The sequence below is a fragment of the Zonotrichia albicollis genome, chromosome 1, assembly GCF_047830755.1.
Source record: "Zonotrichia albicollis isolate bZonAlb1 chromosome 1, bZonAlb1.hap1, whole genome shotgun sequence".
Lineage (NCBI taxonomy): Eukaryota > Metazoa > Chordata > Aves > Passeriformes > Passerellidae > Zonotrichia > Zonotrichia albicollis.
Genome location: NC_133819.1, coordinates 123572759 through 123594098, shown reverse-complemented (window position 1 = coordinate 123594098; position 21340 = coordinate 123572759). Strand labels below are relative to the sequence as shown.

The following is a 21340-nucleotide window of genomic DNA, read 5'->3' as shown; positions in this document are numbered from 1 at the left end:
GGTTATTCTTTTAGGCTTTGTGATAATTAGTTGTGAGCATCTGGCCTACGGTTGCTTCTGCTGCATAAAAAAATACCAAAGTGTACCTCCCAAAGTGTACCTCTACAACTTTCTGGAAATGTCTGCTCATTGACTTAGTAAATACAGGAGAAAGTTTCTCAAAAAGCTGGTGTTAGCTGGAATATGTAGATAAGAACAGGATAGTCATTGCATGGGGGAAAGAAGCAGAACTCCAAAAATTTGGGCAATGGAATATGTGAGGAGAAATGGGGGTGAGTAACTTTCTTCTTGTTGCTCTGTTGATTAGTAGAGCTGCTCACAGCAAATATTCACCCATGGAAAGTTTGAGCTATCTCTCTCCTCCCACCAAGCACTAATTTTATTGTTATGGCCTCAAGGGTCCACCCCTGCCCTATTGCACAGGAACTTGCACTTTGGTTTCAATCCTGAAAAATGGTTAATGCCATTATTGCAAAATCTATATAAAAGCTTCTTTCAATGGCCACCACTTGCAGAAAAAAAATAGGGTTGTACATAAAAGACTCTTAGTCTCCCTCATCAATTTGACCCTGGCCAAAACTTGAAAAAATGAGGTTTATCCATAAGACTTCTGATGTAATTAATGAAAGTTTTGGGTCTAAACTGCCTTTACAGTTTTAGAACCTCCAAATATGGCTGCTTGCAATGTTTAGGTCAGAAAAAAAAACAACAGAGATTTATTCAGGGCGGCTATTACATTCTTTCTCTTGAATCAGGACAAAAAAATCAGTGAAAGGCATTCTTACAATGTAAATTAATTTTATTCAAAACAGATTAAAAAAACCAAAAAAGCTTGCCTAACTACATGAGGTAGTACATGTAGCAAAAGAGAAGGCAGAATATGGTATTGTGAAATATGAAGAATATGAATAAGTTTACAAGTTGGAATGAAATAAATTCAACAACAGAAACAAAATATACCAAAAATAAAGTTTAACAGCTTTTCAGTCTTAAAGCACCAATACACTTTTCATAGAAAGAAACATAGTATCACCACTACATGTTCTTCATATACCATAATATGGTAAAATTAATGTATCAAGCTGTTCGCCATAAATGAATTATTTAAAATTGTGAAGCAACAAATGACATAATGGTCACTGGGCTTCGTACCACTACACTTCCTGGCCTGCAGGAATATTTGCCAGGTCACAAGGAGCAAGGTTAGCCTTTGTTACCATTTTCTTTGGTTTTTTTGAACATTTACTCCCATATTATTGTTTAGCAAATTGATAACATGTACAGCTCAAGGCTGTAACTTGAAAATTTTTTAAATGTGTACAATTCTACATTTTCTCTGAACCCAAATTTAAGTAAATTGAAGGAATCACATGGCAAATATTAAGCATGTGTTTGTATTTAGAAGTGCAGTAACCTGAAATTAAGGAATAAGCTTGAAGTTCTGCACAAAGATTTTATTAGATCCTTCAAGGTTATATATGTCTGTTTCACACACCCATCCCAAGACAGTGGGATATCTGTGAAGGATTGGGCCATAATGAATTACGGCTATTTGAAGAAAAGAGCTTAGCAGCATCCAATAAATATTTTATTAATCTATTGTTAAAATAATTGACATGAATGGCCCAGTCTCTTAAGAATATTTTTTTAAAGGAAAGCATGTTAGCATGACCTAAGGCTTCTTCCTATATTTTATAGGAATTTATCCCAATTTATTTCAAAATAGGTGTTTGTACTTGTTATGATTAGTGTGAAATTGAGAACAATCTAGCTCTTCATTGATGTTTTCATGGCTAATGCTACTTTAAATCATTAAAAAGTTATATAGGTAATTATTTTACTTTAAGGCATGATTTATTTTATCAAAATATTGGGATGACTTCTTTTATGTACATTGAAAATAAAAACTCAGGCCTCCCTCTGGTACAGTTTTAAGATTACTGTTAGTGGCATATATAAAGCACCATATAATAATATATTCAGATGAAGAAAACAAAGAACACTTATGAGCTTTGAATTAACTGTATAGGAGTAACTGCTAAGAAAATATAGCAATATTTAACACAGGATTCAAAGTAATGTTATATATCATTATAGATTTTCAAATGAATTTTTCTCCCATGTTTATCTTTACAGATTTTTTCCATTAAGATTTATATGCGACTTAAATTTTTTTGGTGGAAAGCAGTATACATCTTCTGTACAATAATGTTACAGCTTTATACAAATTTCAGGAATCACAAGAAATGGCCTGTATTAATCTTTTCCAAGTGCTTTGGTTTCACTTGCCTGTTACATGTTTTACTTGCTAGATTCAAACAACAGCAAATACTCTGAAAGCCTTGCTTCCTGGTGGATTCTGTAAACTGAAACATAAAACCAGTTTTTATGTTATTTTTAAGACCATAACACTCCAATAACAATTTAAAAAAAAAATTTAATTGTTAATTCTAATATCCTGCAGTACTTCTTGTGACAACTCCTCAATTTATATATCTAGATTTTTTTTTAAACTGCTACAAATAAAAACTACATAAATTTCAGATTTTTTTTTCCAAAACAGCTTAATAGGAATAAAATACAACATAGAAAAATTCAAGTAATCCTTTGTGGCAAGCGAGAGTGCTTTAAAGAATGTAAGAAAAATGCTAAAAGTGTTTTGGAAATAGAGAAAACATACATCTTAGACTTACTCTTCTAGCAACTGTATTTGGAGAGAACTTGCAGACCTAGGAGATCACTTATTTGTTAATTGCTTCTACAATGAATAATAGATTTCAACAAAGACCTAATGTCTAATAAAACCAAAGGGAATGCCTTCTGAATGGATAAGTATCTGGCTTCAAAAGAAAAGAAACAAAAATACCCAATTCCAATGAAATGTTGATAGAATAAGTATCTTTGCCTTAAAATTGGACCATGGACCAGCATGTCTTATTTAATGGTCCATTGTTTTTTCTTTAGCCAACCCAGCCTGAAAATTATCTGGGAAGGAAAGGGAAATGGAGGTAGAAGCATGGAAAGGCACAATGGAAGAGGTTGGCTTCAACAGCATTAGAATTCATCATGTTCTTCTTGACAGAAAACTTGTTTGTGACTCTCTTCCAAACTTCTGACCTCCCAAACTTTACCAAGACGATTAATATGTAAATATATGTGTATTTATACATATTTTAAATTTATATTTATTTATAGTATCCAATACATATATTAAAGTATAAGTAATCATCAAATTTGCAACATTCTTCCTGTCTGAATCTATTAAAGAAAATTTATATGGACAGCAAAAGTGTCAGTAAGGAAGCATTCTAAGGGAATTGGATGATCACAGAGAAGAAATATGTAAAATAAGTGGTCCATTGAGCAAAGAAAATCTGTATTTTACAAGCTTCCAGAACTGTTGAGAGGTCTGAGAGAAAGGGAGAAGACATTCTCCTACCCACCATTAAAAACAAGACAAAAATACTCAATATTTTCCTACTTCTGAATTTTCTACAGAAACCTTTTGAGTTTTTTTCCCACTTAAATTTCTCAGAAAGACTATAGTCTAGTTAGGTAGCCATCATTTTTAGTCTAAGAAACATTCTAAGCTTTACAGGACAAAAAGAGTGGTACAATGTTTTTGAAATAATTTCTCTTTCTTTCTTTGGAACCTGGAGAACTGTTTCAGAGATTAAATTAAATCTAAAAAACATAGTCATGTGTTATCATCACACAATTTATAAATACACCCAATACAAGTAGTGAACTTTCACAGCATCTACATCTTTCACAAAAACACTGTTAACAACAAATTATCTAATAAAGAGCTCCAAAACTATGTTTAAATTACTGTGAATTTTAATGTTTGTGAGTATTAAGTATGATTCAGGATCACTGGTGTGATACCATGTAAATCACTAATGGACCATTCATCAGGAACCAATGAACCTGCATCATTATTGTCAATTTTTAAAAAAATCCTTAAAGGAGTAACTGCAATTTTCTTATCAAATATTGTGTTAGCTGCAAAAGAACCAACAAAGCAAACAAGAGGTTTACTTTACTTCATAAGCAGCTTTTCAGGGTAATGTTGTACGAGCTTAGAGGAGGCAGGCAGCTCCATTAGCACAGCCTCTCCAAAGCCACCGCAGCTGCTGTTACACAAGGCAGACACAATGCCAGGCTGTGGACCTTATCGAGGCCAAGAGTAAAGTGTAACCTTTGCAAATGGGCTCTGTACCTTTCTGAATATATCCCATTCTGAAAGGAGGCCACATAGACCTTTCTTTTGTCCACCGGCATCACATCAACGTAGCCGCCCTGGTTGCGGACCACACCTGCGTGCACTGCTGCCCGGCAGATGCTGGAGATCTGGGAGGGAAAACACAGATTAGCTTTGCATTCCTCCTTTTATTTCACCATTTTTAGGAAAAAAAGACAAATACAGATATTTAAACCAAGTCTAGGAAACATAAAATAATTATATCTATAGCACGGCTAATTTCATTAGTCTTACGATATTTAAATCAGCTTCATTAGGAATTAGGCCATTTTATAGGAATTCAGAAAGAGATTTCAGATCGCTTTCACCATGATGCAAAAATAATTTATTTCAGGCTATTTCAGTTCAAAGGTCAGGAAGATGTTTGAATACTTCAGTCTTTCAAAGTGAAAGGATCTATCAGCCAAAGCCTCAAATATTAGTGAAATGATCCATAATTAAAGGGAGCATCGCAGTTTTCTATCCAGGCATGGGTAAATATTAAAAGCTAATTAGATGAAGGGTATAATGAGAGCATCAGACAGAAGATAGAGATCTAAAATGAAAGTTCTCTGTTAAGTTAACAGCACTTACGCTGCTTGAAACATCTGTTTTCTGGTCACAAATTCCCCTTGTGAACTCATGAGGAATAAACAATATCCACAGAAGAATTTCTCAGTGACATTCTTGATAACTTTAATTTAAATAATTGATTGAAACTTGCACTCCTCTATTACTCTTTCAGCATTTTAATAATTATCAGAAGAATGAAACTTAGATATTCCAGAAGGTAGGTCCCAATCTTTAAAAAATAGCATAGCAAAGTGCAGTTCCAGCTTCAGTGTATCTCCACTTAAAAACGAGGGTTTTTGGTGGGAAAAGTTTTCTATGCAATAGGTTTCTCCACAAACAACCTCTAAAAATTTAGCAAATATAAATAGCTGGTGAAACAGGGCACAATTTCAACAAAAAAAACTGCATTTGTTCCAGTTATAATTGGAACAATTTATATATGTTATCATAACAATTTTCAATCTCAATGCTCTATAAAGTCAAGAATTTAAAATAGCAATGATTTTCCTACTTTTATTCCAAGCACAGGACTTGCCAGGCTCATTCATATATAGTTTGTCTTTTAATGTTAAAATATTTAAAGCAGTAAAGATCTCGAATAATTTATGCAAATAATCTTTTGCAAAGATGCTTTAGAGTTTTCCTTTTCACACGGCTAGGTGCATGTTTTGAACATTCCAGAAAGAATGCCATTTATACCCCTCTGTACTTTTCCTCCTCCCAAGGTTGCAAAACATTTTTTATACCCTTAACACCAATAGATGCCTTATTGTTAAGATTATAGCACGCCTTATTTATCCATACTGTGGAGTAACTAAAGAGTAGACTGATCATGTGCAATTTCAAATACCCAGGGGGAATAATGGCCTCTGCAATACAGGATTACAGTCAGAAGAAATAAAAGATGATATTTACAAGCAATTAACTACACTGAAGAACTAGAAGAAAACTATTCATTCTATTCATTCCTAGCACAATAACACAGCAGTAACCTTGTTTTCAGTTCCCAATGGAGATATAAAAAAAGGCTGGAGGTACAACTGCGGAAAAGAAAGATCAGCTTTTCCACCTCTGTAATAGTAACCAAAATGTACCCTCACCCTTTACACCATGACATAGGGGTATACTTTCAAAATTACATTTGAGGATGGCTAGGACATGGTGGCTGTTCCAACACCATTTGGAAGTTTATAGTCAAGTAAAAAGGAAAGGAAAATTCAAGGGATGGAGATTTTGACAGAGCAGGCTGACTGCTTGCTGGAAACAATGTCCAGCAAAGGATGGGGCCATTGTTAGGGCTGGCACCACAACTGGACCAATCAAGTATGGCTGGGCTAATGCACAACATTTCAAAGGTGAAGGCACAACACTTGAATGGAAAATGTGAAAAAGGAGATGTCAGAAGACTGGGGTTCATGAAGCCAGCTCAGACGAAAAATTTTCAGATGAAAAATAAACTGATATTCTGATGCTACATTCCAGATGAGACTGGAGAACAAATTCACATAGTTTTTGAATAAATGAACAATTACATGAGTATAAATTCATAATTATGAACTAGTTTGTAGGAATATCTATGAACAAATGCATATAGTTTTATAAACATATACAGAATATATTTTTTTACCAACTATTATCTGTCCTTGTCTCTCAAGAACTTCTCATTGTCTTGGAATAAGACTATTAGACATGCATCTAAATGGAATCAGATTCCAGTAGTGATGCCACAGTATTTCCTGTGCTCAATATTATGTCATCCAGATCACACTTCCTTGAACCACTAAGGCAAGCCTCCTGTTGATTTAGGTAAAAAAGGATTTTTCTATGTCAATCACAAATTTCAGCATATTATGTGTGGTTTACATCAGCATCCCTGTGTCACTTTCTGGAAAACTTCAAAGATTTGAGTTTGTTTCTTTAATTTTGATGAAGAAATTCCAAAGGATGTATAAGACAGTATTTTAAAGTTAGTATGAACACTTTATACAGCATTATATGGCCGTGCTTTATTACTGTGTTGTGAACACTCCTAAGCTTGTTAGTATTTTTGACAGGTCATGGGATCTGAATGCCAAGTTAATTATTTTCCTTCCTCAGATACTCAACAAATACCAGTATCTACCACAGCACAGCATTACTCTACAAAGGCATTTAAACCACAAGTGTCTTTAACATACCGTCATAGGAATACGGAACTATTTAATAGCTTTCTACATCATATTCTATATATTTTACCATAGCAGAGAATTATGAATACTTTTGCAAAAGTTTCAGGGAATATTTCTATATATGGTTACTGAAACAAAAATTTGTATGATCAAAGCATTCAAATTTTACAACTCCATCAAACTCTTTAGATAAAGGATATTTCCTGTTCTCTAGCCCTTGGAAGAAGTAAGGTAGGCACGCTGAAAAATTCAAAATAATTCTGCTCTGCAGATACCTTTTTCTCTCCTTTACCACTGTACTCTCTGTATTAAAAACTACTGAAAACATAATCTAGAACAGCAGCTTCAGTGTAAATGTCTACCCTGACAGCACCTGAAGCTGATAAGAAGACTCCCATCTCTGGTTTTTCACCTGTATTTATATCCATTTTTTCCTAAAAGCAGTATGGCTGCACACATCTCTATATAATGATGATGAATAATGAGACAGTACACCTAAAATAATTTTAAAGTATACCTCTATAACACTAATTACAGTCACCTGGGACTTCTCCAGCCAAAGAAAATACATATTATGAGACTTCCCCTCTCAAGATTAAACACAAGCATGTCTTCTTTCTCCTACAATAGTCTCTTCTAACTCACTGGGAAACTTTGTCTGTAGCCCTTAATCACAATCACAGAGCTGAAAGAAAATCATCTTCCACAAACTGGACTTGCATTGAATCTATTTTACTGCCCCTTTTATGTACATTAAGGATCCAGTTCACAAATCAATTACCTTTCTGAACTGGAAATACCATTCACATCCATTACAACACTTATGGACAAGGGTGTTTTCAGAACAAGACACTCAGGTAATCCAATGGATATCAGTTATTTTCATAATGCTGAGGAGTAAATATTTCACACATTTCAAAGAACTGGAAAGTAGTGAAAATCATCATCTGACCTAGCTGGTTGCCATACTACTCTTTATGACATCCATAGAACAGTCAAACTAGAGTTTACTGCCAAAAAATACAAACTGCTTTCTCTGCCACTACATCCTGGCTTCTTCATAGAAACATGACAAGGGAGGGGGATAAATTAGAAATCTCTTCATACTTCCTACCCACCTCAGAACTAAACATGCCGTAGAAAAGACAGGGAAAAAAAATTTACTAGCAAACAGAATGATAAAAAAAAGTCTGTTAAAATAACATGACAGTGTGAGATACTTTACACAAATATATCAAAACTCTGTCACAAATACTTAGTTATTCACACAGATAAGAAATATTCAAAATAATGTGACTGTAGACATTTATTTCAAGAGCAAAATTTTTTGTATAGTCTGACAGAAGTTATTGTTGCATTAGGATTTAAAGTGCAAGGGTTTAAATGAGTATACACTGGTAATATTGGACAAATGTTGGGAAGTGGGAATCTTGATAAAAAAATCTGAAGTATGGGTCCAGAGCCTAGTGAAGACTGCAATGAGTTTCCAAATAACTTTCCATATCTTCAGCATCTGACTACTGCTACCTTAAATGGAAGCCTCTGAAAAAGATTTTTTGAAAAGAAAGATTTTCTGAAAAGAAAGGGTTTTTTTGTAAAAAATCATCATTTGGAAGAAAACTATATATCAATATTCTATCTTATAGTTACATTATAATTTTTTTCATAGAATTGTATGTCTCATTTTTATAACACAATGTGAATCCCTGTACTTACATCACAATAAATCCGTGTACCAACTACACGAGCGTAGTGTGGGTTTGCCTGCATACAGTTGTGAGGACAGTACACCCTGAAAGACCAAAAACAAAACCAGAAACAGTTAGGAAGAGTATCAGAGGATTAATATATCATGTTCAATGACAGCATAATTAAGTATAAATCAAGTTGATTGTCTATACATATGGGTCCATAATCCTATTTTACATCTGTCAGTTTTCGAGGTTTTGACCATGCAACTGAAAGCATTGCTGATGTGTTGAAGTTCATATGAAGTGCTTAAAATCATACTTTAACAATTCTGGTCTTCTTTCCTTTGGATAAGTAGATGGTGTTCTTGTTCAACATATTTGAGGCAAGTAGAAAAGTCAGTGAGGAGACAGCCTGTTCATTACTCTATAATTTATCTGATTCTAAGTGCCCTATACAAAATGTATAGTCTCAGAAGAGGCAGATGTGACTGAGGACCTGCTTTGATGCTGATGACCTGGTGACACAAGCCAATTTAGCAACTTATAATGAAGTTGAGCATTGGCATATGTGGCTAGAATGAAAAACCTTGGAAAGTAGTGAGACTGATTCTGGGAGGTCAGAAACCTACTAAAACAAACACTGTTTTTATTAACTGCATTTTGTTAACACTTGAGGAAAATTTTCTCTGTGATTCATGTCTTCTATACCTTCAAAATGAACAGAAAAACCATGTGGGAACCTAAGTATAGTACAAAAGATGTCAGCATTTTATTTGCTAACTGTGATATGCTACAAGCAAGAACCATCAGCTGACTCTAGGTCTAGTCTGAGCTATTTCATTTGAAAAACTGAGTGACCCTACATGGGGCAGCTCTGGACAAGTGTTCTCCTCTAAAATGTTATCCAGGTTCCGATCAATATTTGGGAAGTCAAATCTCTTGGGCATGCTAGAGTCTTGTCAGATGGGTAACTAAAACATGCTGAAAAGATTCAGGAAAGATATTTTGTCAGAAGGAAGCAAGAAGTTGAAGAAGCCTGTTGAAGGCCTGCTGATTTATGAGCTGGGAGTAAGAGGGGAAAATGAGGTTGTGTAGTCAATGCCATGGCTGACTACTGCTTGTAATTGCCAAGACTACACTTCCAGAATTAAGAGCATGCACGGAATCTTGAATGAATCATTGCCGTTGTGAAGTTCCTTAAGTTGGCACATCAGCATTATGTAACTTTTAACTTTGTACTTATTCTTTAATTTTCCTAAAACCAAAACCTGTTTTTCTGTCAACAAAGCTGGTTTTAGTTTTTAGTAATGAAGAGAAAAAGCAAAAGATAGGAGAATGTACCCATCCATTCCTGTGCTCCAGTCCTTAGCTTACTTCTCCACATCCTCCAGCTCAAAGCCAGGAGTCATAGCCAAGCACCAAGTGAGTCCATGGACCCAAGTGCTACATGAAGGGATGTTTTCCTAGCAGTTTTGGCTTTGTACTTGTTTCCTGTGTTGGCTGTAGGATTGTTATGAAAGTAATCCTGTGGATATCTTCAGCTTAATTTGTGGTAAATCATGCTGCAGTGTATTTACCTTTGATTCATCTATGGTTTTAAGAACTGTTACCAAACTCCTTTGCCAAAATATTGCGGTACAAGCATCTTTCGAAGAGTTAAAACACAGGCTTCAAAGAAATGGCACAGATATTTAAAGCCAACCTGCAGACCAGGCCTTACCTTAACCAGATATATTTCAAATTTTTTTTAAAATCCAGCTTCTCCAGAACTCCCAAGCAAATTGGTAACCTCTATGATAATTATCTGAATTTTATCCTTCTATTGTATCTGTTTTACAGGTAAATAAATTGAAATAAAGTGTACTTTGCCCAAGGTACATATATATAATAATGGAAAATGAAAAATAAAAGGTACTTTTATTCACAGTCTTCAGTGTACAGATTTCACTAAGATTAGCAACAGGACCTTACTGAGTGAAAGAAAAAGAGATTTTCCTAATGAAAAATCCAGCAGATCATCTTTACCTACCTTGCCTTCTACTGAGACCAAAGACTAAAATATCACCTGAGCATTTTTGACTTCATTTTAACAGCTACTTCTGTCACCTTTCTCAACAACTTAAGATGACCTAAAATAATTAGTAAATGGCAGAAAATAGAGCAGCACTTAAAATTAATAACATTTTATGAACTTCACCTCGGACAGTGTGAGGCTGGTTTTTGAAATGGGCACAGTTGTTCCACTGTGGTTTCACAGGTGATAGCCTGAACTGAAGAAAATAAAACACAAACAAGTAAATGTTTACTATTTAGAAAAAAACAGAGTAGTACTGCGTTTGTAAGAAATAAATACTAACCTGTTACTTTAGAGACAGTGAAGGAGTTGGCAGATTGGTATTTTCTAAGAAGAAATATCAGAAATTATCAGTAAATAACATATTTCAGTGTTTTCTTTTAGCTAGAATAATTTTTATTAGAAAATATGGAACTAAAGCCAAGAGAATGTCCCCAGACAGTTTTTTCTCACTGCACCCCCTTCTCCCCAGTTGGAAACATATTTATAGCAATGACACATCTACTTTGTACTCCCAGTGAATGTGTTTCAAAAACAGGAATGCATGTTAAACTTTCAGGAGTTTAATTTGCAAAGAGAACTTGCAATAGGAACCAATTAAGCAATATATTAGTCCCTCATAATGTGGCATGTGGTTGCTCAGAAGCTTTCATTTACCAGACGAGCTCCTTCACCTTTTGCTAAAGGTTCATTCCTATCAACAACTCCAACATCGAGAAGAGTTTCTCCTCACAGCCTTCCTGAAATGTTTCATTAAAATTTACTCTTGGATCTTGCATCTCTTGTTATCATCAGCATCATTAAAAACCTAGTATAACATGCAAGAGTTTTTTATTCCCAGTAATTATATGGCACTCAGATGTACCTGCTTCCTCTTGCTATAAAAAGTCAGGTACATAGATTATGTTGTTTCCTTACAAGTTGATGAATGTTCCTATTTTATTCCCCCCATCTTCTATTTTCCTTCTCTTTTGACTCCTGGGATATGCCTCTGATTGTGGTATTTTTCACCTGTAACAAAGAAGCTGAGGATGCCTTTGGCACCCATAAAATTACTTATTAAACCCCATCCCAAAAAAAAAAAACAAAAAAAACCCAAAAAACCAAATAAACAAACCAACAAAAAAAAATCCCACAACAAACCTAGGAAATTATTCCCTGTTCACCTTTAGAGTAAATTGCTCCTGTGGACCTCCCTGTTTTGTTTGCCTGCATCAGTTTGTTTACTTGTATGACCCATCAATTGCACATTGCTCATTTATTGGATTAGCTTTCACTGATAGAGCTCATACTTCTGTTGCCCTAGCACTGTCAAACACTGATGTAGGAATATGGTTCTATTGTTTACTAGCTTGTTGAGATATTTGTAACAGGACCCTATCCTAAGAAAGTCCAACAGCTGAAAAAACATTGGTATTAGCTATCCTGATAAGAAATCAAAAGAGCTGAAGACTAGGACACTTGCTGTATGCTGCTCTGACACTTACTTTTCTGTATTCTCTATTCTGTTTTGCAATAGACAGTAGAGGCGAGATCCACTTTATTTCATCTATTCTTGAATAGAATAAATAGCAGTTTATGTAAGTCTCCATCTACAGACACTGGTGAGAGTCAGGTAGCTGCAAGGCATCCCCTGCCTTATTGATGGGCCTTTTGAAGGTTTGAAACTTGACAAATAATCTTTATTTATCCCACAGCCAAAATAACTTCCCCTGAGTTCCAATTCTCAGAAGATAGGTGCTAAATACACTCTGTAGGCTGGACAATCATACAGTTTTTTCTCATACAGCATAGAAACTCAGGTATTTCAACTGATGGGAAATCAATTGGTTCCAGTTTAAAGAGTTTTTTACAGCTTATCTACTCCTACATTTGTAAGCAAGCCAGCTCCTCATATGTTAGTATTGATATAATCAAGATCTATTTCTCTCTTTGTGTCAAAGCAAGTAAAAAAAGAGAAATGTTTGTTGTATCTTCATTTTTAGGCAGGTAAATCAAACAGAGTCCAGTCATCAGATGACCCAGAGAAACTGATTGATATCAATGCCTTAAGTGCTACCCATGTAGGCCAAATTATAGGCCACTGAATTTGGTCTACAATGTCAATGGTCCTCTCTCTGCTGCCTTAGACATATCTGTTGGAAAGGGAAATGATGACAGGTGCCATAGCCTGAATCATTTGTTTGCACAGCACAGAATGAGAGCACAGCCACTGATGATTACCTATCTCCTTCACTCTTGGGTTTGCATGTGAGCCAAATATATCACTCAGAAAAATCCCGTTTTCTTTCAGCTCGATATTACCCCTTTGAGCTACACACATGCCACTATTATGCATATACTAAATATAGACAGAAATAAGGACATCAATGTAAAGCTCTGAAGAATATATTATGATATAGTGAAGTACAATTTGCAAACACCAATAAGATCTTAAATTCAAATATATTAATATTGATGTTTTTCTATCACTGGATAATTATATACGAAACAGTCAAGCATTCTCCATTTCTATGTGCTGCTTTTCTGTGTTTTTCTTTAGCATGTCTACAAGTATTTGGAGTTGTTTTCCCATACCAGTCTTAGGGAAGGCACCTCAGCAGTGCAATACATCCAAACTAATTTTCCACAGTATGGAATATTATTCCATCACTGGCCAAGATAGAAACCGTGCAAAATATTTGTGAAAAATGTCATATGTAAATTGTTGAACTGTGATGAAACTACCAAATCATACAGGAAGGAGATGTATTTTCTTCTCGTTCCATACGCACACTACAAGAGGGTCATTTACAAAGATGAACTTGTAATATTATTGCTTTGTTAAATGTCATAGATTGCTTTGTCCCTGTCCAAAACACATAAAATAAACTGCCAGTACATGCTAGTTTTTGACAATAAATATATATATTGCCAATTAATTAACTGAATACTCTCAAAGTTATTTAATTACAAACACTAACTTACTGCCCAAGTCATTCTGTAAATTATTTAACCTTCTTTCACATTGTTATTGTGCCTACTCTCTGTCCACCATTAAACACTGGCCAAAGTTTCAAAATGGATACAATATCTCTATATCCACATGCCTTTTTATAGCATTTTCATATTCTTTACATATACAAAAAGTATAGCAAAATATTATTTAAAATGTGATGTATTTCATATGAAACAAAGATAAACAGATGAAAATCTTTTCATACATTTTAATTTTAAGAAAAAACTTACCCAATTGACTGAACACCATTTCTGTAAGACTTGATAAAATAATTTTTCCTCCCTTGCCTAGTCACATCAACCCAACCACCTTCGTTGTCCAGGATGCCATAATGCATGGCAGCTTTACAAATACTGGATTGCTGCAAAACAGAGCAGGAAGAGCAGATCTACGTCAGACAAAAAGCAGGTCTTAATTACAATGTGTCATTAAAAACCTGGTAGAGAGTCTTTTATGTTTGATTTGGTCCATGTAGGTGTTATTTCAAGCAAATAAACCATCACTTTGCCTAACTCAGAGATAAACTATTCTCATTTACAGTACACTTGTTCACAGTACGTGCCATTTCCTATACTGTTCTCTTGTTCTACAGAGTAAATGATACACTCTCAGCAACTATTCAGGTTACACACAAGCAAGTCCACCTTACTGAAACAATTTATACAAGCACACCCACAAATTGCTGTACTCCTCCTTTAGGCCCGCCTTCACATATTTAAATGTAAATATGTGCACACAAAAATTCTTCTTCTGTGTATGTATTAGTATGAAGTTCATTTGCACAGTACACACAGAATAGCAGATACAAATTTATGTCATCTGATGCTTTCTTAAACATTTGTTGTAAGCTTTCAGTTTTGGTGAATGCTGACATCCTCAAAATCCATTCTTAATACAATTTTAACTAGTATGCCAACAGAAAAGACATTTCATCAAACACTCTACTGGTACAAAATCCAATTTAAAAGTATTTACCATTTCATAATGTACACTTCCAATAACTTTGGCTTTGCTATCCAAACAGCCAGCAGGACATTCATACCTAAGAGAATTAAATACAACTTGGTTTTAAATCCTGGGATTACAAAAAGGGGAAATATTCCAGCTCATGTACAAATATAGCCTTTCAGAAAAATCTCAAAATGACAACTGTAAAATTTACCATACCTATTGCAAGTTGTTCCTTTGCACTGATCTCTTAGCCTTACTTCACATGAAACAATCTGAGCTAAAACAAGCAAAAAGCAAATTCACTGTAAGGAATTTGATACTAGAAAATTTAATTTTGTTGAACACTTGCAAATCAGGTAAATTCCTTACACATTTGCTGTGTGCTTATCACTTCATTTTTCTCACTGTCATCAGTGCCTGTGGAGGCTGAAGGTTGATGTGTTCTCGGCCGGCTTTGCACAGTTACATCCTGGGCTTTGGATCGCTGACGTTCAATCTCATTGGTTTCCTCTTCTGGTTCATGGGGGGAGTAAGGTCTTTCTGAATCCTCTGTTTTAGAAAATGGGTAAAAAAAAATCTCTCAGAAGAAAAATAAAATTGGTGTGGAATGTAAATCCCTTACTATGTCTTGGTAAAACAGCTTTGTTCTTACAAAATGGTGGACAAAAGGAAGAAAGCAAGGAAAAGTCTCCACTGCTTTATAAGAATGGAGAACTCAAGATTAATAGAACACCTCAAGTATGTTTGCGATAGTGAGAAAAGATATACTTGTTTTTCCCAGCATGTGTAGCACAACTGAAGTATGGAACTGCTCTTAACGCTCCTGTTTTCATATATTCATGCCATCAGAACCAACTGGACATGGACAGTCTCTGTTTCACATGGGCAAAGTTTTACCAAGTTCATAGACAGCATGCAATTAAAGCTTATTTCATAGTAACATTCACCTGAAAATGAGGCTCTTCTATTCATAAATAGTGAAAATAATTCTGAAACACTTATAACTGTATCTACAGTCACCTGAAAATGAGGCTCTTCTATTCATAAATAGTGAAAATAATTCTGAAACACTTATAACTGTATCTACATTTCTTACTTAGAACTGTAAGAAAGCTATTTGGTCACACACATGCAGCTTTCATATGGTCCATATGAAATCTCAGAAGTTATTAACAAAAATTGCTAAATGAGCTGTTCACAGAGTAGAACAAAAAGAAGTATCAGCTTCATAATACACTGTGTTTCAGTGCTATAAATGCTATTCCAAAAATTCTAAGTTAATAATCATTCCAGCTGACATTTTCTTTAATTACTAATGTCTTCTAGCTTTGTTCTTGGTTTTTCACACACACCACAGGTCCATGTCACTGAGACATTTTTTCCCTATGAACAAATTACTGCATAGACTTCCAGTGTAATTACAGAAAGGCATATAAAGAGCACACAATGAGTCTCCATCTTTGTGTACATAAACCCCTGAATCAGCACTTATCAGCAGGAGTTCAGTGCACTCCATTCCCTCTGGTGAAACTCAGCTTCATGTATCACAAGTACATATTTCCATCCAGCACAGTAAAGTAGGGCCTAACTGGTCTTTGGGCACACATGTAATATATTTTATCCCACTATGTTAAAGCACAGTGAGGAAAGAAATCAAAAGGAAAGATTCATTTCTATTCCTGTTTATAGTTGTAATGGTGAAATAGTACATACCTCTGTAACAAAGGTTTTCTCTACAACCTCCTCCAAAACTAGGGGGACATGCAGAACAGGGGCGGCCGGGTTTATAAGGTGCGTGACCCCACCAGTTACCCCTTTACAGAAAAAAAAAAACCAAACAAACAAAAAATGCCTTAAACAATGAGCATATTAACATGTTAATATTAAACAGCACCTAACATATCAAGAAATAAATAATGAAAAACAGCAGGCACATAGATGATAACATTCTTCTGATACTCCCAAGTTACAAGCAATAGGATGAGACGAAATGGCCTAAAGTTGCACTAGGGGAGGTTTAGATTGGATATTAGGAAGGATTTTTCACTGAAGGGGTTGCCAAGCACTGGAACAGGCTGTCCAGGGAAGTGGTAGAGTCACCATCCCTGGAGGTATTTCAAAGGTGTGTAAATGTGGCATTCAAGGACAGGGTTTAGTGGTGGACTTGCCAGCGTTAGGTTACTGGCTGGAGTCAATGGTCTTAATGGTCTTTCACAATCCAAATGATTCTATGATTCCACACCAAATACACAGGATCTAGTTGAAAAGTCCATGATGAAAAAAAAAATAAGAACTGACATAAATCACCGTAGGATCTTTTCAGACTGGCATAGCACCATAAGACTAAATTCCTCCACTTCATGTGATGAGCTTCACTCTCTCCTAGATGGAATATCCTACAAAATTTTATCTTAACCGTGGGCTTCCTTTAACACATTCCTTTAAGTCACAGTGGCGAGATACATTTATTTTTCAGAAAAATATCACACTATAATAAATGTCTCTGATGCTGTATATGTACCAAAACACAGGCCAGAAAACTGAAGCACCAGAAAACTCACAAGAGTCTCTGTGCAGCCAAAGGCTGTTTGGGAACAATGCTCAATATACAATATACAATATAATTGTAACGGTACAAAAAACAGAAAATCCAGACTGATTTCATTGCATATTATTTCCTGGACTATTATAAAGTATCTTGCCCCCTCAACATATTTTTGGGTGTCAATCTACTTACTTAGGAGAATAATTGCATACAAGATAAACTGCTTTTGGCCAAATCTGCCCCCAGATGTTCATGTTATGACACAAATTAATCGCACAACCGATTCTGCTACTTGTAGCCCAAACAACCTATGGGAAAGAAAAGAGGAAAACCAAAGATGATCAACTTAAAAACAAAACTATCTCCAATATACAAAACTCAAATTACCAAAGTAATGTATTCCCCTCTGTTATAAATGGCTTGAAGTGGCCTAATTACAGGTGTCAAAGGCCATTCAGTTATAATCTTATCAGAGAGAAAAGTTTTACTTTGCTGGTAAAGATATGCCTCTAATTTTATAAAAATGCTCTAAGCATATATTTGAAAGTGTAGCAAAACATTTACAAAACATGATCTGAAGATCTGATTCTTGGAATCACAATTAATTGATAATTGTGAGCTGGAAGTTATGGTCCTGTGTGCTGGAGTTCCCAGTATAACCTAAGGACCCAGAGGGGTTTGGATTGGTTGGACTGAGACAACAGAATTTTTAAGCAGTAAAAGGAGGTAAGAAAGGATAAAAACAATAACAAAAATACTCATACACTGAATAGACCCAAGTAATGGGTTTTAAATGAATATGCTTCTATGCCATTGCAACCTAAGGTGGCTGTACTCCTCTATTCATCTTTCAAAATTAAAAAGTCTGGAATTTTCAAATGATAAAAATATGAAAGGTGTTGAAAATCTATTCATTCAAGGTAAGCAAAATCTGTAGATCCAGCAGGATTTAAGAATTGAAAGAGAGAACTATAGTGAAGAACTAGTACCACAAAAAAGCTGTATCTATGTATTGATCTTGCATGTATAATAGTAAATGTAATTACAGGTTATAGATACAGTAAATAAGAATATAGAGGTAACTTAATTTTAAAATTAGATACAATTGCAAATTATGCTAGTAAACAGAAAGAAGTGTTCAAAAATTAATAATTTTTAAGTTTTCCAATGTTATATCAAAAATTATATGTGTACCATAATATGATCTGAGGATGATGTATTTCCCATTCATTGAAACCATATCTGGTACCCCTCAACAAAAATTCTGGCTAGATACACAGATTTCAGAAATAGGAAGTAAATTATCACTAATTTTTAAATCTTCTTAAGTTAAAATAAGGTCTTTAAGACTACTGTTTGAGGAATTCACCTAAGAAAGCTTTTTTTTTTTTTTTTAATTATCTATTTCTTCAACATATTATAGGAAGAGCTATCCCAATTATGCAAAATGCTCTGAGCAGTAATACTCAGTTTAACACTGGGGCTTGTGAGCTTTTTCCTCAGTCCTGCTGACATTTAAGAGGATGAAATCTAAAGATTTGTACGACAACCTTATTTGTCATTGATAGCCAGGGCTTTTAACCATGGAGTCTAAACAAACCCTTTTTGGGCATTTGTGCTGCGGAATGTACTGCAGGCTTAGTGTGCTCTGTCAGACCACAACCTAGCTGGAAGTCTCTGCCACTCTTTTCCATAGGTGATTAAAATCAAAGCACACCTACATACCTGTGTGTAATGTGTACAAACAGGACCAGAGCATCTATATGGACAATACGGATTGCATTCATGAGGATGGGGATATGTGAAATCTCTCACTTCATCATACCATGCCTGGACATGAAATGTTGGAGGTCTGTACCTAGGAAAGCCAGAAAAAGTGTATTAGATCATTCAAAAGTTGTAGCTTCTGCCATTTTTTTCCTTTTATTAACAAGCAAATTTTGTTAGATTTTTAAAAATCTCATATATTGCACAAAACAGTATGTTAAACTACCTTCCCCAATGTGCCCCCAGATTTTGTCCAATTGATGGAAGAAGGCTTGCTGGTCCATGCTCCCACAGACAGGTTTCAGCCCATGACTCTGCAGATCTCTCTAGTTCTGTGTCCCATGTCTGAAATATAAAGGAAAACAAAGGGAAATCTTCTTAAAAATATTTGGTAGGTATCTTATTTTTTTAAAAAAAGAAAAATTGTTAATTTTTTTTTAATTTTTGAAGTTTCTTTGACTGAGGCAGAAGACTGAGAGGTAAGAATTGAAAAATGTATGCTGCATTTGCATTTTGCAAGAAAGAAAAATGCTTTCACCAAGAGAAAATAAAGTTTTAATCCCTTCTCAGCATTCCCTTTAGAAACCTCATGCAGCCATGCTGCAGTGAATAAAACACAAATATGAAACTGAAAGGCTTAGCTCAACTTTCCAAGCTAAATTAAAGGCATTTTTTGCCTTGTGAGATTTTTTTTCAGTAATGGGCATTTTTCTTAAATGAAAGGGTATTATCCAACCTGCTTTCAAACAAGACTTTATTTTGTCTAAACTAATAGTTTATGTGAAATGAATGAGATTTCCTCTTCCTTTTCTATAACCACCTTTTGTTGAAATAATACACAATTCCAATGCAAATTATGAAAACTAGAGTGAGACTGTCATTCATTGATTTTATGGATAGGTTAGCAAAAAAAGGGACATTCATGATAGTAAAGAGGCATGCTTAGAAGAAGTAAAAAAAAAAGATTACGAGTTGTTTATCCTTAATTTTTATTCTTTAAGGCAGATGGAAGAATAAGCTTGTAGCTGAAAGGCAAATCCAAGTTTCTTTCTTTCAAAAGCACACTAAAACATACTCTCCTTGAAAAAAGTCATATCACATTGTGAATATAGTGCAGAATAGTTTTTACTGCCCTAAGCTGGGGTTTGCTCAAAGTGGTCCATCGCTCTAGTGCAAAGTATCCATCATTTTGCTTGGCTTTTGGAATTTCCTGATAGCTGTAGAAATAGTTTCCAGATACCTGACTAATACCAACATTCAGTTTAGGAAACTAGAATGCCTTCAGGAAAGAAAAACATGTTGATAGAACCTGAAGTATTTCGTCATATGTTCAGATTAAATTTCATTAAGTGAGACTATGCTATCTAAATAACATTAATTCAGTATTTCCAGATCCAAATTCCCATGCAGACACTGGAGATCGTGTCTACTAATTTTTGGCACAGATAAAAGGCAGAAAACTCTTTAACACACCAAAGATTGCACAAATATAACAGACAAATTCCACATGCTAAAATTAATTTTTCTCTGGATTTTGATATGCAGTTTTCAAATTATTAATCAGATTACTCATCAAAAACAAGTATGTCCTTGGTTATGTAAGACCATTTATATGTAAAGACCTTATTCACTCAGTTTAATCCTAGAATATCTGTTCTTGCTTCTCTTCTTCAGAAATCTGTAATGTATTGGATGGCATTTTGTCTGTTATTATTAATATTATCCTCAAGTAAACAATTTGCAGGGTATATTTTGACTCCCAAAATGCAACATTTATTTTGACAGAAATACTCAAATAGTATAGTAATGACAGAATAAATCTTTTAACCTACCTATGGATACAAAGACCACTGACTTTAGGAAACTGTACGAATTTTCTACTCACTCTCCTAGGCGATTATTTCTGTGTCATAAACCATGTTTAATCTCCAGAAATAAATATTCTAATCTTAAATCATGAAGTGACAGTTTGCATAATTCTTTTCCCCTTCCCTTTAGTTGTCACACCACCACAAAATGTTCTTCTCCCTATTGTACCCATTGTAAAAACACATGATGATTATCACACTTCCTCCACATAAATACTTTGTTCTTATAGGCTGTAGTAGGGTTTCTTCATCTCCGACCACAAAATCACAAGCCCATAATATTTTAAAATATAAGCCACTACAATTTGTCTTTGTGGCATATATTGTATTGTCACCTAAAAATCTTATAATATGTACATTTAGTTCTTGGGATGAAGGAGTCATAAAGTTAATATATTTCCTGAATAATTGCTATTAAGAATGGTTTTGCCAACTGGACTCTGAAATACAAATTTAGAATAA

The 21340-nt window shown here is 34.7% G+C and overlaps 1 protein-coding gene across 4 annotated transcripts in view; it reads right to left on the bottom strand.

The window, feature by feature from the left end:
- Nucleotides 1–806: 806 nt before the first annotated feature.
- CRISPLD1 (cysteine rich secretory protein LCCL domain containing 1) overlaps nucleotides 807–21340 on the bottom strand; it is a 37731-nt gene continuing 17197 nt past the window's right edge. For 2 of the 4 annotated variants that reach the window (XM_074552722.1, XM_074552715.1), the window contains exons 2-14: nucleotides 19237–19355; nucleotides 18969–19101; nucleotides 17436–17551; nucleotides 16412–16512; nucleotides 15068–15250; nucleotides 14915–14975; nucleotides 14723–14789; nucleotides 13978–14108; nucleotides 11033–11076; nucleotides 10873–10945; nucleotides 8701–8776; nucleotides 4223–4353; nucleotides 807–2366 (exon numbers count right to left, since the gene is read on the bottom strand). In XM_074552722.1, the coding sequence (XP_074408823.1) occupies nucleotides 2315–2366; nucleotides 4223–4353; nucleotides 8701–8776; nucleotides 10873–10945; nucleotides 11033–11076; nucleotides 13978–14108; nucleotides 14723–14789; nucleotides 14915–14975; nucleotides 15068–15250; nucleotides 16412–16512; nucleotides 17436–17497 (981 nt within the window). In that variant the 5' untranslated portion in view covers nucleotides 17498–17551; nucleotides 18969–19101; nucleotides 19237–19355 and the 3' untranslated portion in view covers nucleotides 807–2314. The remainder of the gene's footprint in view (nucleotides 2367–4222; nucleotides 4354–8700; nucleotides 8777–10872; nucleotides 10946–11032; nucleotides 11077–13977; nucleotides 14109–14722; nucleotides 14790–14914; nucleotides 14976–15067; nucleotides 15251–16411; nucleotides 16513–17435; nucleotides 17552–18968; nucleotides 19102–19236; nucleotides 19356–21340) is intronic. The other 2 variants (XM_074552703.1, XM_074552707.1) reach the window with 2 other exon arrangements.